An 18,891-nucleotide genomic window follows, 5' to 3' on the forward strand; every position below is an offset into this window, starting at 1 on the left:
TGCTGGGCAGCCGGGACGCGTGCCTTCACGTCAGGCCATTCACGTGTCAAGGATGTCTATCTTGGCTCCCAGATGTTTCTTGGTTTGGTTATCCTGGTCACCATCCCTAGTACAACAGGATGGTTAATCGTACCTGGGGGCCTTTCTGGTTTCTCAGATGACTGCTGTTTATTTTTTAACTTATTAACAGCTGTTTGTTTAGTTTTGTGGCAGTCATGGGGCTTGAACTCAGGCCTTGAACGCTCACGTGCCTTTCTTGTGGTAGGCCTGACACACGTGATGGTGAGCTATGCCTCCACGTGTAGCTGTTTCGTTTCTGGGTAATTGGAAGTCAGAGGTCCACAGGATGGCAGGCGTGAGCCGTTGGCGCCTGGCTGCCTGGTGGTTATAATGCTGCAGCAGATGGAGCACAGAGGTCATTTTCAGTCAACGAGTGTCTGGCAGTCACATGCGAGGTCACAGAACATACTCAAAACTCACCTGCCTTTGCTTCTACAGAGTAACTGCCCCCTTTTCTATTTGTGTATATACGGTTTTATCTGAAGGTATCATCAACGTGTAAGTCCCTGTTAAAATGCAAATGTGTTTGAGTCGATAAAGAAAATGTGTTGTTTTTTTTTTTCCTGGACTAGCCAGGAACCATAATCCTCCTGTTTTCTTCCTGCACAGCTGGGTAACCGGCATGAACCCTGTGCACTTACATGCTGTTTACCCATTCTTGATGCAGTTGAGGGAGGGAGACCCAAGATGTAAGAGGCTCTTGCCGGTGCAGTGTAGCTTACTGCTTCACAGAAGCACTTTAAAAAAACTTATAAGTGAAAGGAGTACACTCTAAAATAATGGTCAGATGTGGAGTATAGTGTGTGAATAAACCCGTAGTGGAGTTGTTACCTTAGTATGCATTCATGTGTTATACACTGTACCTAATTTTATGGGCTATACTTTCATGTAACTGACAGTGCAATAGGTTTCTTTATAGCAGCATCATGATGAACATGAACACTGTATTGGGTTTGAAATGACAGTTTCTTCGTGACTAGATGACAGAAGTTATTTACTCCCCTATAATTTTATAGGGCCACCATTTTACATGCAACCCATAACTGATAGAGACCTTATTATGTAGTGCATTGACACTCGGTGAATATTTACCCATTGAATGATTCGGGCCATGGAATAATGTTTGAGGGCATTAACTTCAGAGCCCAGACATGAAACCAGAGCTATTTCTAAACATCTCTTTATTCCTTTTAGCATAATTAAACATATCATCCCATCAGTTGTACAAACTTAACATGTTCAAATGTGGGACTCACGATCCTCAGATCAACTTTTGGCTTTGCTAACAATTTTGACTACAGATAACTGGTCATCTTGGGCCCCAAATAGTCATTGCATGCAAGCTATAAATACTAATTTCCAGCTCAAGAAATAATGAGCACACCTCCTCATGGATGACGCCATTTGCAAAGAGAGACCAGAATTGATCCAGGAGCAGCATCGTCCATAGCTCTGAACCCCACCTACCATGTTGTCCTGGGAGATTATGCCAGAGACGGTGGCCAGATGGCCGTCCTGGCAGCCACGGGACTTTTGTGCTCTGGCCACACTTTTTCTCCGATGATTTTCTTTATTTTCACACTAATCTTTGGATTCAATCCTTGTTTATCTTTATTCAGACCATTAGCCTGAATTTTCTGGCTTCTTAATTCCGTAGCTGTGTCCCAAGTGTTGAGTTTCACTGCTGTGTGGAAAAGGACTTTCAGTGATGGTGTAGCTGGCCTTGGACGTGCCGGTGAGATCCAGATGCAGTTTCCACCGTAGCCTTTCCTTCCAGGTTCCTATGTTCACGGCTGCGTGGTGAGGAACTCCTTCAGCAGAGGCCTCAGCTTGCTCAGGACCTGGGGCCTGCGGGTGGACAGCAATGTGTTCTACAAGATTTCAGGCCACGCACTGCTGGTGGGTAAGGGAAACACACTCCTTTCTTCTAGCATTATCATTCTTGAGTATGAGGACAGGTAGCTCCTTGCAAATGTTGAATTCCCAATTGATAAAAAACGTGGCCTGCAGATTATGATAAATTGTCTGTAGTTTGAAACTCTTAAGTTTAAACTTAGTCATCACTGCAATCAGCTTGCTAAATGTTATTAATTAGGCTCTTGGCATCTGCTATATGGCAAATGAGGTAAAGCATTTGTCTCATGATCCCCCACATTTCCAAACCTAGACCCAAACGATGACTCAAGAAGATAAACAGAGTTCTAGAAATGAGGGCTTTGGCAGGGCTATGCCTGCCTGCCTGTGGATATCACTCAGGTGACTAAGCACTCCTGTGTCTCGTGGTCTTTCCATCTTCTATTTCATCCTCATTGGGTGAGAAGCGTCCAGGCAGGGTCCGGCTCATTCCTCCAGGACCTCTGGGACCTCCTGCAGGAGGAAGAAGGCACTCAGCTTGAATACTGATGGGGGGCAGCGGGGCTGCCAGCGGCTGCCAGTCACTTAAGAAGTAAATTGGAGGAAGACCTGTTTCTCTGTTCTTCACATTTAAACATTTGGCCTACGACACCCAGAGCTACAAAGACCATAGGATCTTTATTTCTTTGTATGATTCATAGATTAAAAAGACATAATCAAAATCAAAACAGCCAATACCCAGAAAAGAAGTAGTGCTGCAAGGTTTCTCGTTTTCCTGAATGCATCAAAGGGCTGACACAATATGATATATATATATATATATATATATATATATTTTTTTTTTTTTTTTGTTCTCAGGAATGTACATGGATATAAGAAATCCAGCCCAAGATGCTCCTCCTGGAAGAAAATGGGGTAAATATGCAACCTAGATTTTAAATCTATTTCAGTCCATTCACAGTTGCCATATATTTTGTATTCAGGTCTGATGTCTTAAACTCGCATACTAAATTCTTTCTAAAGCTATTATATATATGCATATTCTACTTGTTCAACCCTCCTTAGACTCTGTGTATAATCCGAATAAAGCATTTACATACCATTTTAGGTGCCTCATAGAGGTAGCTAAGATGCTAGTATCATGTACACATAATAAAATACCTTATATGGGAAGAATTGCATATGTGTACATATATACACATATGTGCTATATATGATGAAATACGTTACATATAGTAGATTTAGGAGAATCAAGAATGTTGAGTTATATTATGTTTGTGAATACCCTGGGTTTGATTTCTTTCTCTCTCTCTCTCTCTCTCAAATCAGACAGGTCTGAACAGGGCAATATAATAACAAACAATGTCATCATCGGTGTTTCTGGTGCCGAGGGTCTGTCTAGTCTGGAAATGCTGGCCCCTTCTGCCATCTATATCCGCAGTCCCACCAACGTGGTAGAGGTAAGTGTGTGAGCCGGGCCGGAGCTTGGAGGGTGTGCATTCCCTCCCACAGGCCACTGGGGCAGGGCCTCCCCGGGACAGTTCCAGTCATTGGCTTGATGCATGTTTGTGCCAAGATACTTGTTGACAATTTGGTTTTAAGCAAATTTAGGATAAATTTCATCACTTTGTTTTCCTCTTGAGGTTCCTAAAAAACTCTTTGAAGCAATGCCTGTGTGGATCAAAACAAAGTAGATATTGATCGTATTTCTGGCCATTTAGATGAATGTGAACTAAATATCTTCCTGAATTACCCACGGTGGGTGAAGACTTTTATCTCTCTGATTCTAATTATCTTACTGTTATGCCTTACAAGAGTGTTTACAACCAAATGAGGTGTGTGGGATTATATCAGCTTTGGAGAGGATGAGGTAGACTCCAATGACAGAGAGTTCTTTCTTTTTTCTTTGTCTTTTTCATCCTCTTACATAGTATAGCTTAGTCTTAATTTCTCTTGGTAAAATTGTAACCATTTTCTGAAATGAATTTTTCCAAGTACATTTCAGCCACAGATCTGAGGGTGAGCCATTGCGTCAGGAGTGGGGAGCTGTTCACTCTCCTCTTTCTGGTAATTTGTAGTTCATGGACTATGGACGAGGTAGAGGGCCTCAGTTTCCAGGATGTTGCTCTGAGCAGCCCCCCTGTTGTAACGTTTATGCCGATCTTCCAAGGAACTCTGAGGCTGAGCTGCTTCTGCTGATCATCTATTTGTAATTACTTTCAGTTGAATAACCCCTCATAAAAGTTGTGGTTATCTCTGCAACCTTCCTTACACTCTTAATTGTGTCTGTTCCAAGGATAGCACTTACACACCACTTTAGGTACCTAATAGGGGTAGCTAATAAGCTGGAAAGGAAAGGAAGCAGAACTGCACGGACTGGAAGAAACCAAAGCCTAGATGAGGTGTGTTGCACTTGTTGCTCGTGGCAGACTTGAGGAGCGGCTAGCTATCATGGCAAGGCCCGAGCCACGAGAGCCATGGTTTGGTGTGCTTGTGATGGAGCATCATCTTGATGATGCTGAGATGCCTTGAAGAAAGCAGCTCTTGGGTTCACCTGCGTACCTGGAGCTGCAGTACCTTTGCCTCACATGTCCCTGGCCACTGACTGATGGGAGCTGTGGAGCAGAGGGCCCGCTGCCCGCTATTATGTCCCCTGGAGCCTTTGTGGACTGAGCCGTAGAGCTCTACCAACCATCTGTGGAAAAAAAAATGGTGTCCATGACTAGCAATTGCTTTCTCTTCCTTTCTCTTCATTCACTTTTCTTTTACAAAGTTAAAAAAAATACAGTGCATGTTTCAGGGAAAGCTGGTAATGCAATTTCTTTTTTTTCGGTATGTTTTTTATTGTAAAAATACTGTACAGAGGGGTTACAGTTACATGAGCAAGGTCCTGAGTACATTTCCTATCCAGCATTGTTGCCTTCTCCTTTGTTTTCCCCCTACCATCCCTTCCCTCCCACCTCCACAACTATGCAATTTCATTAGTTACCTTTCTGACATCTTCAGTGACACTAGAATTCTGAAGTTTGCTTTTTATTAGCTTATTAGGCCTTTAGGGTCCAAGTACAATGTCTATCGCATAGAAATTACTCAGTAAAAATACACTACATTGTAAGAATGCCAGTATAATTCCATGATTGAAGAATAAGGGTGAAGGGAAAGTAAAGAATGTTTCCAACATTTCAAAGTCATTCTGAAGGCTGAAGAGAAAGTTGAACCAACAATATCTAAACGATATTGTCAGACTCATCTGTTGTCTTGAATCTCACAAAATCCAGCCCAACTTTCCAACCATGTCTCTAGTTTTCTGCCATTCTATGTCTTTTGTATTCTGCTGTCCAAACTGTGTCATTCCTGTGGGCACAGGTGACCACTGGGACTTACATGGACAAACCCAGGAATTACGAGCATCTCTTGTCCCTTGGGGGTGATGAATCCCAGTGCAGTCATGGAGCAAGCAAAGTGTTTTATTGAGTGTGTTGTGTGTGGGTGATACATAGAACGCTTTGAAGAGTATATTTTAGAAATACGCCTTTATCCTAGTGTGATCCTGAGGGCCACAGTAATAGTGATATGGAGATATGTATGTGAGAGCTATGCGAAAGAAGAAGGGATGTGAGGGAGGACATGGCTCTCCAGGAAAGTTACTGTGTTCAGAAAGCAAAACTCCTTTGCTCTGAAGAACTATCTCGAGCTGGTAGATATCCTGTCTTACAAGGTGTTTGGTTCAGGATGGGATTATAGCTAATGAGATATATTCAAGCTTGATCGGTCATTATATTACTATAATTGATTAGGACTTTCACTGGTTATTTCAAACTTTTGATTTTGAAATAATTTCATTGACAAAAAAAATCTAGGAGAGTTTCTGAGTAGTCTTCACCTAGTGTGTTTCAGTGACTGCATGACCACATCTTTGGTAACAGAATAAGAGCACAGTCAGGACACTATGTTATTAACTGCATGACAGTACTCATTTACACCTGGAAAAGGTGGCTTAATCCACTTTATCTGTCCACACACTAGCATCTGCCTTTGAAATCCTTAGCCTGGAAGTCGTAGGAAAGAGACCCTCAAGTCTGTGTGATAGTTTGTGGTTGTTTAATATTATTCCAGAATTGTCCAGATGCCGTGCCTATGACAAAACTCTGTCATGTATTTAAAAATTCACCTTGGCTTGCACTCAGGTACCTTGGTAATATACTCATCTTTAAGCCTGCACAGTACAGACACCTTTCAAATGGAACATTCCATTTTGACCTTTTCACATCATCAGATGGTCTGCCCATCCAAGGCAGGTTCTCTAAGAAGATGATATAAATATATATATGTATATATGTATATATATATATATATATATATATATATATGTACATAATCTACCAAACACAGGTGCTATCTGTGTGATCTTCTTGGACCTGTGCTTTCCCTTTTCTCTGCTCTCCAAAGGCAGATTCATCCTATTCCCCCTCCCCCCCCCACCTGCTTGCCAATGCATTGCTGTATCTTTCTGGAACGTTCCATGCCTAGCCTCTTTTCTTCAATAGCGCCAGCAGGTGAGTCTCCTCACAGGGCTCCTTTGCATCTGGGCAGAGGCTCCAGCTTTGCAGAATGCAGACCCTTCAGGATCTCTCAGCATCCCCGCCGGGTGGCGAGCCTCCCTCCGGCCCAGCAGGGGCCAGTCTGTGTCCGGAGCCTGAGCGCCCCCCTTGGTGTGTCCCCTGTTGGTGCAGGTGTCGGAAGCTTCCTGTGAGCCGACTGTGTTTAGGATAGTCTGGAAAAACCCTCAAGAAGAGCCCTCGGGAGGTGTCCATTTAATTCGAAGGGAAATTTGTTCTGGTTTGTGAATCAATTTTGTAAGGAATTCTGTGTTCTCTAGCTCTCCCTGCTCAGTCGGTAATGCATATTTAAGAGCTGCCTGAAGGGTTAACTTGGTTTTTTTTCCCCCTTCCTTTCTTCCTTCCTTTCTTTCTTTTTTTTTTCCCTAGCCACTGCAGATGTTACCTAAGGAGCTGGCTTACGTGGGCAGTTAATTTCTCTCTGGAATTTCTCTTGCTTGACTGTCCATAATACATTGACTTCCACAAAGAATTGATTTCCACACAAAATTCCCTGCTTTGCTTCAAACCTTCCCCCTGCAAGGCGCGGTTGCCTGCACACTTATGCAGCTTCCCCACAAAGCGTTTGCCGCATGCCCAGTTGGAATCCAGAGTAAAAGGGTCCGGAAGCAATGTGATCCCACTGCTGGTGTGTCTCTTTTTGTAAGAAGAGTGAGCCTTATCAGCTGATGTGGCAACCTCCTGCCCAATAAGAAATACACCTGAGAAGTGTTCTGTAGGTGCTAGTGGCACAGGATAGTCCTTCCCATTCACTGAAAACACATTCTTTCCTAGTGCCGCCGCCAGAACCTTGCCACTGCTTGTAAGGTCTTGGTGATGAACGAGGTTCACCACGGATGTGTGTCCCTCTGAGGGCATCGCCGTTAGGCCCTTGCACACATTTCTCCTTGTTGGTGTGCTTGTGGAAAGGTGGGTGTTCAAGGGCCTCCTCTCTGCCCTTCGGTTCTGGCGTATCTACAGATCACGTGTTTGGAGAGACACAGCCACAGGGTATCGGCAGGTGGGTCGTGCGTACCGTGCTGGGAAAGCGTTTTCTATGCAGTCATGTCTGTGAACACAGGGTAGTGTTTAGTTGCGTAGTCTAGGAGGGCTGAAGGGTTCCAGAGGTTTGTGTTTTTCCAACTCAGAGGCTGGCCTTCCTCCTCAGGCACAGACTCATTAGGGTGTGTCCCACTGTCTAGGGAAAATGAATTTAATGCTAGAAAATGTTCTTTGGGGGAATGCGTAATGCCAGATTTGATTGTTATGAAAACGATCACAGCATTCTTATTGGAATGAATCAGCTGTTCATTTTTAGGTTGGAAATAGATAATTCCATCAAAGTTTGGAGATAGGACCTTAAAAGTAGCCGTAGGTGGTTCTGATGAGGCCTGTGGCCCCCGTGGCAGGACATAGGCCGCTGTCTGTGCACTGCAACAGCGTGGACATTTGGGCCAGGTAATCTTGTGAGGTGGACTGTGTGGACCTCTCTGTCCACGTTTCCTTGCTTTATGCTCTTTTGAGTACAGTGGCCCTTATTCCACCCGGAGTTGTGTCATCAAAAAAAAAAATCCATCGTTAACAACTGTGCACCAGCCTGTGTCACCCTAAGATAACTAGTGTCATAGAAACGGTCACATTCCCCCAGGTACCGTCGGCCATCGTGAATAGCCTTTCAGCTTAGGATCCAGTGATGTCCCAGAGCCACTTTGGCTAGACATGGGATTAGAGTTATAAATGGCCTTGGGAAACGGGAGGACTGCTCAGAATCCCAAATAATGACACAGCGCACAGGCCAGCTCATCCACAAGGGGAGAGAATGTTCTGGAACCCAGTTACAAAAAAAGAGGAACGGCTGTTTCTTTACTAACACCCGGAATAATAAGAGACCACAGTTGGGTCCACAGTACCTATGAGCTAAGGCTGAGTCAACCGCTCGATGGCTGTGTCAGCATGCGTTGGCTCCCCGGCCGGTCTCAGCTGGCTGAAGGCTGGCCCTGACGCTTGCTACCCCACTGACCACGCCCCCCGGGGAGCCAGGCACTAGCCACCCTGCTCACAGGAGGGCCGCAGTTCAGTATTGTTCATTTAAAACAACCTAGTTCAAGATTATTTTACTGCACACATGGGCTTTGTTTCTTTTCCTCCTTCCCTCTGTCCCCCTCTCTCTTTCCTGTCTCCCTCTTCCCATCTCATTCCCCCCATCTTCCCATTTCCTCCCTTCCTCTCTCTCCTCTCCCTCTTCCTTCTCTTCCCTCTTCCTCATCCCTCTCTCTCCTCTCTCTCCTCCTTTCTCTCTATCCTTCCCTTCCTCCACTCCTGTCTCAGTTCCTTATAAAACATGAGGCCTGTCCAGGGGGGAATGGGACTTTTGAGTCTACATGAGGATAGGACTTTTAATTCTACATGCAACTTCCAGACGATGATCCAGTTTTCAGGGAGACGCCTTTAAGTAGGCACTTAAGCTAGAGTTAGCTTATAAACTTACTAGTAAACATGTTGGATGGTATGTAAGTGTATATAAATGTATTAATTAAAATATGCTAGATTCAAAGAAGAGCTCAGTGTGATTCCTTAGAAATGCTGTCAAAGTTCAGAAAAATAAAACACCAGGAAGTGGGTACTTGAAAGGGGTAGGGTGGAGTTAGGGGCAAAGGTGGAGATGGACAAAGAGGAGGAAAATGCAGACAAGCATCCAATGTATATCCTATAAAATTAAGAAGAGGGCTGGGAGGTGGCTCCATGGTAGAGCGCTTGCCTTGCATGCATGAGGCCCTGGGTTTGATTCCTCTGCACCACATAAGCAGAAAAAGCCAGAAGTGGCACTGTGGCTCAAGTGGTAGAGTGCTAACCTTGAGCTGAAGAGCTGAGGGACAGCGCCTAGGCCCAGAGTTCAGGCCCCCACGAGTGACAAAAAAAAAAAAAAGTTGAGGGAGGGAAGAGGTGAGTAGGGGAGGAATGGGAGAATGTTGAAAGGGTGACATTGATCAGAATATATTCATAAACTGCTTTGTTAAGTGGCAACTCCTTTGTACAACTACTTGAAGATACTTTAGGAAAAGGAATACTAAGGTGAGTTAATCATGTAAGCAGCACAGAGTACTTTGAGGAAATTCAGGTTGCCGTGAACTCAGCCACTGTGTCTCAGAACTAAGGCTTGCCTAGTCCAATGCATGGCCTTCCGCCAGTGGTCAGATCATTGATTTATTCAAAAGACCAGAGAGAACACTGGTAGTCTGGGCTCCCCACGATGGATCTCTGCTGTAGAGAGTGACTGTGTGTGTCCTTACCTTCATCGCCCAGATTCATCGTCCCAGGCAAACTTCACACAGTAGAAGCCCAAAGAACTTCCCACAATAGAAGCCCAAAGGAGGCTTTAAAGCAAGATGGCAGTTCGGGAGCGGGGACAGAGAGGGATGATTACAGTGTAGCTGAGATGTCTCCAAGGAGTAGGATGGAAAGGCTTTTGATCCTGTGGGCAGGCAGAGCGGATTTGAGTGCACCGAGGTTTCACGCAGCCTGACAGGAAGTGAATGGAGAAGTAGAAAATGCAAATGAGAGTCTTCCTTTTACAGCAACCCTAACACACTTGGGATGATAGTATTTTAAAACAATCCTTGATTCCTGTAGGGGAACAGAGTGTATGGGGCCGGCTACGGCTACTTTTTCCATCTCGTGACGAGACAAACATCACAAGCTCCGCTCCTGTCCTTCACGCAGAACAAGGCACATTCTTGTACTAGGTAACGTTGGGGAAATTCATGCATGCGTGGGCACACTGCTTGTGTTTAGTGCTTGTTTTACAGTACACTCACAAGTGGGGTACAACCTTTGGCAGTTGCTTGTGATTTGGTGGTGCTACAGTATCAGTATTTTTTTTTAAAAAACCACATTATTATAGTATTGCTGAAGTTGAACACACTATAAATGTTTTGCGAATATGACTTAATAAGTTTGGAGATAAGTATATGCCCAGGATAACAGGGCCATAGTCTCTGCCAGAAATACATTAATGGGCCCCAAATGATTCCTTCTGGTATCTTAATTAGCTAGTGAATTAATAAGTATGTTAATAAGCACATTAATTAACTAGTTAGTTATTGAGAGACACTTTACTAAATTTTAGATCTACAACAGTATCATTGATGGTAGGCAGTGCACTGCCCAGTATCTGCTTGGACTCGTGTGTCTGGTTCGGGGGAACCTTGTGCCCTTTCATGGATCCCTTTGCGTTTTCCACATCCTGACACCGCTGAGGTCTTCTGTATCTCTACTCTCTCCTATTCATATTGTAATATTTACTGAAGGGTTAAAATCCAGAATATATAAGATACTCCACCCAAATAATGGGCAGTCGACCTAAATAGACATTTCTTATAAAGAAGTCAAGCAAAGAAATTACAAAAGCATTTGAAAAAAAATGCTTAAGTCATTAATCAGGAAGGGAAAATATGAATACCAAAATCACGATCAGATCCCCCCTCAGAAGAACTGGAATAGATATGAGCAGAAAGACAAGTGACAAGTACTGGAGAAATGTTAAGGGTGTGGAGCAGAGGGGGCATTTCCAGGTGACAGGGTAAAGTATGTGGCCGTTAGGGAACTCAGTGTGTGAATTCTCATGAACGTGTAAGTTGAACTACCAGGTGATCCAGTAATTCCATGACTGAGCACAAATTCAGAGGAAACAAAATCAGTCTGTCAAGGAGGCACCTGAACTGCCATGTTTATTATGATTCTATTCTGAATGGCGAAGGAAACAAAGCTAAGAGTCTATAAACTGATGAAGATGTATGCCTTTGAGCACATGCAAACACACACACACACACACACACACACACACACACACACACACACACACAGAAATAGTATTCAGCCCTAAAAAGTGTGGAATCCTGTCATTTGTGACAACACAAATGGAACTGGAGAACATTTTGTTAAGTGAAATAAGCCAGACAGATAAAAGACAAGTATTGCATAATCTTACCACCTAAAAAGGTTGGTCTCCAAGCAGCTGAGAATGGAATCATAGTTCTTCTCAGAGGCTGGGAAGTATAGGAAGCAGAAGGAGGGTTGGTCCGGAGGGAGTCGGTTACAGTGAGGAACAGTCAGTTCCGGTGTTGTAAGGTACAGTGAGGAACAGTCAGTTCTGGTGTTGTATCATGCAGCTTAGTGACTATAGATAATGATAATGTGATGTATATCTCAATAAACTCTGGAAGAAAGGGTTTGTTCTCACCATAAAGAAATGATAAATGCAAAGAGAGAAAGACCTGCTTCCCCTAACATGATGCCATGCGTGTCCTCATTGGTGCGCTTAGAAAAATGTGCCAGTGCTGTGCGCTCACTAAAAGATAAAAACGTATTAAAAACATGACAATTCCAGTGGGAAAAAAGTGAGGAGAAATGTATCATTTGACTAGGTTTCTTTCTTGTTTCTCTTTCTAGGTCTGGCCTCTTTGTATACCCCAAATATCAGCCGCCGTGGGACCCTGACATGGGTCCCACTTTGTTCCAGAATTTCATGGTTTGGGGAAGTGCAGGTGGTGTCCAGGTGAGCTTTTTTCACCTTCAGAGCATTACATTAGTTGCTTTCTTCTAACAAGTCTTTGTGTGAGAGGCCATGCTGGGTTGCAGCTTTAAAGAATAAGTGGCTGTGTGTGTGTGTGTGTGTGTGTGTGTGTGTGTGTGTGATTGTAGGTAAGTAAGCCAAGTCCTTGTCTAGACCTAGTCTCAGTGGAGAATAGGACAGTGTCTGTGCACAGCCAGGGCGTGAGTGAATTGTGTGATCAACAGGTGCATTGTGTTTAACGTTCACGAACTTCCATTTTATCTAGCAGTTTGCACGCAGGTGTCACGAGCGTATGTTCAAGGACAGACTATCATGTTGGGTAGAGTCCCGCTGTTTTCCCCCTCAGATTAGCTTTCATTTTTATCCGTCTAGGTTTCTCTCGCCTGCGGTCTGCCTTCTCTGAGCAGTTTTGATCGCTTACAGCCTCAGCGCGGATTGGGTCACATCCATGAGCCGGTGTCTTCTCTTAGTTCCATTTTTATATCACTGAAACAAAATGCCTGACACACACACAACTTAAGGAGGAAAGGCCTTTTGTTTTGGTATTGTATTTTTTTAACTACACATGGTTGTACAGGGGGAGTGTGCAGATTTCACAGGTCTGCTGAGGTGTGTGGCGCATCTTGGTCAGTGCTACCCGTCCTCCTGCTCACCCAGCCCCCACCACTCAGCTCAGGTTTCCCAATCCCTCTCTCCCCTGTGTGCATGGAGTCCCAGGACTGCGTCCATCCACCGTCTCCTTTCATTCCACATCGCCCTCTTCCAGCACATCCACCACTGGCAGGTTTCATCCTGCTCCACTGTGGGGCCACACAGGGAATTCTTCACTCAGAAGGCGTCTCCTGGCATGCTGGCCCGCGGGACTGGCTTCCTGCGTTAAGTTTTGTCATGCTGGTGACAGAATGCCCGATGTGAGCACCTTCCAAGGAGGAAAGATGAATTTGGGCCCCGTGTGTCTGTGTTTGCCTAGCTCCGTGTGTCTGGGTTTACTGTGCGGTAGACTGAAATGGCAAATGGAAGGAAGTGGTGGAGAAGCAGCTCAGCTCACGCTGTGCAGGAAGAGAGGGCAGTGTTAGGTTCACTTCACCCTGATTTTAAGGATGCTGACCCAGGGTCACCAGGAAGGAGTCTTGTACAAAGTTATCCATTGCTGTCAGAGCTTGGTGGAAACCAAGAGGTGAACGGGATTCACATGATGCTGTCACTACTCATTCCTGGCTCAGACACACTCCTGCTAGTTGTCACAAAAATCTACTGGACACCATAATTATGTCGAATGCACACAGTGAATTTGTTCTTGTGCATCAGGGCTTAACGTTAAATTAGCAGTCTCTACGTGAGCTACTATTTACTATATTGACAAATACACAGGGCCCCAGAGTTTTTGGATGCTGGATTTTTCTGCATTAACTTTGCGAGACTAGGTCACTGTACAACTGTTTTAAAACAGGGGAGGACTTCACATTGACCTTTTAATACATTGTCTGCTATAAGGAGAAATGAAAAGTACAGAGTGGGAATTGCCGAAAGGGGTTAGTGCTGGGCTTGTAGCAACTTTGAGGGATCTGTACTGATATTCTTGGACAAAAGCTGCTTAACTATAGTATCACGTGCTTATTTATCCTTATTCAATAATTAAAGAAGTTTCAGGAAGGCTGCCAGCAAAAGCCAAGCCTCAGACCTTTGCCATAATGTTATTATTTTATAGATTTCTAGAAGCAGCAATCTTCACCTGAAAAACTTCCAAGTGTATTCATGCAGAGATTTTGGATTTGACATCTTGGAAAGTGATGCAAATACTTCAGTTTCCAACAGCTTATTACTTGGTCATTTTGCTGAGGAGGTAAGTTCCTGGTATGGTTGTTTGAGTCTGTCCAGTAAGACAGAATCACTCTGGTAACACTCTTGATTATACAATCTAAACAATTTTACTAGCATTCTTTAGTGACTCCTGAACGACATTGATAAAGTTAGAACTTCCTTTTATTAACAGCCACCATATTAACACTAAAATTTGAATGTACCCAGGATTTCAGTGTCATGCTTCCGTACAAATCACAGGCATCATTAGAGATGTAAAGAATTTTTATTCAATTGCAAGTTAAACTTATTGTCTATCCAAGTTCACGATTAACTCTAATGACTCTGATCTAACTTTCTTTACTCCACAAGAGTCATGGAATAGCATGATTCTGCACTGGCCATCTTCACTGCGACAGACTTCCTGCAGAGTTTCATCCAAGATATTTTCTCCTGATGCTTATTTACTTATAATCAGTGCATATTAATTTATAGAAAAGGTGTTTGGATGTTTTCTTACTAGGACCTTTTCTCCGTTTGGCATGTGGCTGGGTCAGGTGATGGAAATTTACATAGTATGTTAGTGATGGCAAGATTTTATGCAGTACTCCATTGTTTAGGGGCGGATGTCAGTGTGGTACAAATCTCTCTGCATGGCCGCTCCATCCTTGCCTGTCTGTGCACCAGGATGCAGGCAAAGCAAAGGGAACTTCCGAGGTGAGCAGTCCCAGTTCTCCCTAAGGGAGACTTCGGACCTTCAGTAGATCCTCCAGGCTCTTGTTTCTGATCTGGGTGTAGATCAAAGCCCCTTAACTTGTCTAGACAGAACCATAGAGTAGATGCTAAAACAAAACACCTATCAAAGTGCATACCTAACTTTCCTAGTAAATTAATGCTCTGCTATCTTCCTTGATGCTAAAATGACACGATTAATGGGGGAGGGACATAAACAGAGATAATAAATTATGAAAAAATGGTGCTTATCATGAAGTAATAATAATAATAAACCAGCAATTGCTGGTGTGTAACTCCCTAAAGGCGCAAAGCTGACGGACAAGAGTTTCTGATTGAAAATGTTGACTGCTTTTAGAGAAGTCTGGACACCAGTTAGTCACCCAAATAATAAAAACACATGATTTCAGAACCTCAAAGAGGACCTTCCTAGAATTTCAAGTAGAGAAATGGAGCTATAACTTGGGAAGTTCAATTATGGAGATTCAAGATTCATGCTGGGCGCTGGTGGCTCACACCTGTAATCCTAGCTGAACTCAGGAGGCTGAGATCTGAGGATTGTGGTTTGAAGCTAGCTTGGTCAGAAAAGGCCCCATGAGACTCTTATCTCCAAGTAACAACTCAAAAAAACGGAAGTGGCGCTATGGCTCAAAGTGGTAGAGTGCTAAGCTCCATCAAAAGTGCTGAGGAACAGCACCTAAGCCCTGAGTTCAAGCTTGAGGACAGGCACGTACACACACACACACAAATGATTTAAGATTAATATTGTGGAGCAGGGGCCCCTTTGAACTCCTCCCAACTGCAACTTAAATAGCCTCATTGACAGGTGGAAATGAGTTTGACCTGAGCACTGTTTAGTCTGTGTGTAATACCTTCCATAGGAGCCTCGCCCCTCACTACCCGGCCTCTTTGGCACACTGTTATGTCTGTAAACGGTGTCATTTCTCTTTGTGTTGCCATAACTCAGTAATGCGGTCACGAGATGCCTCAGATGGGTGGTTTGTGACCTTTTAGAGCTGGCTTTGTTCATCCCCAGAGGTGTTCAGCCACCTTGTTGGATGTATCAATGTTTTGTTTGTCCATTCTATAAATGTTAGCACTGTTTTACTCATTGATTTATTGCAAAGCCCTTGGCTTGTTCTCCTGATCTGGTTATGGCCAATGGCTTGGCCATAGTAATTCATGTGAAGTAAGTGCTCAGATGCTGAAGCACAAGGTCCTCTGAGAAGGATATATTGAACTTGATGAGACTCTACCGAACTGGTTTCCTGCATAGGTGCACACAGTGGGCTGCAGGCCTTCCTTATCTCGGGGGTACTTGGCACGATCACCTTTGAAGATGGCCATTCTGATAGGTAGATGGAGTGCTTTGTGAACTTATTTGCATTTCTCTAATTTGTATACTGCAAAGCATCCCCCGGTTCCCCCCCCCCCCCGCCCCTCTCTGGCTCATGATCATGGCATGGATACATTCTCTTTAGAGGAGTATCTTTAACTTTTTTTTCTTGATTTTTTTTCAGTTAAATTTCTGTTTTCTTTTTTTGGGGGGGGATTTGAAGATCGTTTACTCTGTATTACAGATACAGATTCTTTGTCATAAATGTGGTTGGCAACTATTTTTTTCCCAGTCTTTATCTTTTCTTTTTGTTGTTGGTGGCGTTTGTTTTGCTTCTTTTTTTTTTGTATGTGCTGGTACTGGGGCTTGAACTCAGGGCCTAGGCACTGCCCTTTAACTTTTCCGCTCAAGGCTAACAGTCTACCATTTAAGTAGAGAAGCTCCACTTTCAGTAGCTTACTTTATACTCTGTAAATTATTTTTACTTGTGTATCATGGGCTTTATTTCATATAGCTAGTTCTTTTATTTTGCTTTTTTCTTTCTTTTATTTACAAAAATATATACAGAGAAATCTGTGCATGTCAACTGGGATTAAAACTCCCAAAAGACGGGAATTGATGATTTCAAACACAACTTTTGTTAATTTTGATCTCTTCAACTGTGTGGCTATCCGAACCTGTTCCGGCTGTTCTCCAGGACAGGGTAAGTTTGAATAAACCTGGAAAGTAAGGTCAGTGCTCAAGCAGATAATGAGAAGCCATGGCAGAGCCTTTGCAAGTCCATCTTTCCGTCAGTCATAAAGTTGCATCCGTGGACACGGCTGCTCCAGTTTCCTGAAAGAAACTCTAGAGGAGAGGAGGTTCTCCCAGCGAGTCTTCCGCCCATCACAGTCACGGCCTGGTCTGTCAGGCCTCAGTTGGACTTCCAGCATCGTAAAGGTGGCGATGGCATCTCTCTTGATCAGTGCGCTGTTACTAGCACACAGCAACAACCTGGTGGACGATTCATTCATAAAATCAGTGAGTGGGGTTGGATAGACTGAGGGACACATGAGCATCGACTGACTTACATAAGCCTCTCCTGAAGTTACTGCATGCTTTCACAGCTGAAGGCCAGATGGAGGCCCAAGGAGTTATGGAGACTTTGTTTACTTGTTAACCATATCTTGGGGTTCAGTGATCTAGGGCACAGGCTGCAGTTGGGTGAGTCAAGTCCTGTCCTGGGCTCCTCCATACTGCTAGATGTGCTGCAACCACTCACTATGTGTGTGTGTGTGTGTGTATACACACACACACACACACACACACACACACATATATATACATACATACATACATATATATATTTTATTGGTCGAATAACTGAGCGCATATAACATTGTCTACCTAAGCGAGTGAAAATGCTAGCAGGACTGATGTGTGTGTTCTTGCTTTCCGTGATAAGGGTCTCTCTGCCTTCTAACTGACAGGTGGGTTTACGGTGACTACCAAGCAGTTGAAGTTTGCCAACTCTTCAAACTTGGTAGCATTCCCATTTCCTCATGCGGCAGTTCTGGAAGACGTGGACGGGTCTCTGTCTGGGAAGAACGGGAGTCACATCCTGGCTTCTGTGGAAACCCTCTCGGCTTCGTGTGCGGCCAACGCCAGCTTCAGCGGGCTTGTCCTTGGCAGTGTCTGTGGAGAAGACGTGGTTTTTCATCGCATGTCTATTGGGTTGTAAGTGGAAGGAAATACATTGTTTGGCTTTTCAGTGAGCGTGCATATTTCACTCAGGCTACTGAGGCTTGTAGAAGGGAAATTGCTTTCTGATTAGTTGAAGTATTTATAGATGGGGATAAGTTTGTTTCACATCAAATCATTGGTTATGGTAGTTTTAGGCTGATTCAAATGACAGCTGGCAATATCACTGGGCTGGGTGTCATAGCTTCTTATTGGCATTTTGAGTTGATAGTGCTTCTTTAAGAGACTTCCAGCCAACAGATGATTTGGACTCTATTTAAATGAAAAGTATTATTAAAAATTCCAATAATGTCCATCCTCATTGATATACATGCACTCTCCCCAAGCTCTTTTTAAAACCTGTTCATTGTGCTCCAGGAAAGCAATCACGATGTCTCCTATTACTTGCCAGGTTGCTTTACGCCAGTTCATTTTCCTTGTTAATTTCATGAACTATTGGATTTGTACAATACCTTTCCTATTAATATGGAGCAAGGACTCCTTGGCTGTGCTACTCAAACTACCATTAAGTCAGCAGCTGGGCTGTTTATAATGCATAATAGGCTTGCTCCTGCCTTCTTTAATTTCCAGGTAATGATTGCTGAGTGTCGAGGGCTCTCTCTTTTACCTATTTCAAATGCATTGTGTATATTTAGCCACACTTATTTCCTTCCTCTGTTTTAAGTGTCTTAGGTCCATGCATATTAAGCCAAGTAATTTAGTCAAGCCCCCTTGGCATCTTATTTGAGCAGGTAAACTGCAAAGAGTGAGAGCCATGGGTCCAGCTCGCAGTAACTCTGCATCCTGGGTACATGCCAGGACACCCGCATCCATGTCTTGAGATGCTTTCGATAAGGCTCTGTGGTGCACAGCTAGCATTTGATAGTCCAGAGTTTTTCTACCCTTTCTTTCCAAACTCTTCATTATTTTCTCTGAAGTTATCGGGCCCAACTGTAAAGAGTAAAATAACAACGATGGAGAGGTAGATTTAAAAAAAAATTGAATTTTGATTGTACTGAGGCTAACTTTTTCTTCATCTTTAGGAATGCTGCTTTTTTTGATGGTCATTCCGCTCTTGCCCAAATGACTTGAGATTCTGAGATGGGTTCAAGTTAGTGATTCGTTCCCAAGATGCAATGCTTACCAGTGAGGAAAATAATACCCAAGATGCAATGCTTACCAGTGAGGAAAATAATACCCAAGATGCAATGCTTACCAGT

General features: G+C 43.7%; 1 protein-coding gene across 2 annotated transcripts in view; it reads left to right on the top strand.

Moving 5' to 3' along the window:
- Window positions 1–18,891, top strand: part of Pkhd1 (polycystic kidney and hepatic disease 1 (autosomal recessive)) — a 276,147-nt gene that overhangs the window by 128,429 nt on the left and 128,827 nt on the right. For both annotated transcript variants that reach the window (XM_013019158.1, XM_013019159.1), the window contains exons 40-47: window positions 1,838–1,963; window positions 2,773–2,829; window positions 3,244–3,374; window positions 10,143–10,255; window positions 11,961–12,066; window positions 13,793–13,927; window positions 16,520–16,655; window positions 17,422–17,668. In XM_013019158.1, coding sequence (XP_012874612.1) covers window positions 1,838–1,963; window positions 2,773–2,829; window positions 3,244–3,374; window positions 10,143–10,255; window positions 11,961–12,066; window positions 13,793–13,927; window positions 16,520–16,655; window positions 17,422–17,668 — 1,051 coding nt within the window. The remainder of the gene's footprint in view (window positions 1–1,837; window positions 1,964–2,772; window positions 2,830–3,243; window positions 3,375–10,142; window positions 10,256–11,960; window positions 12,067–13,792; window positions 13,928–16,519; window positions 16,656–17,421; window positions 17,669–18,891) is intronic.

Source organism: Dipodomys ordii, unplaced genomic scaffold, assembly GCF_000151885.1.
Source record: "Dipodomys ordii isolate 6190 unplaced genomic scaffold, Dord_2.0 Scaffold44, whole genome shotgun sequence".
In the NCBI taxonomy this organism is placed as follows: Eukaryota; Metazoa; Chordata; class Mammalia; order Rodentia; family Heteromyidae; genus Dipodomys; species Dipodomys ordii.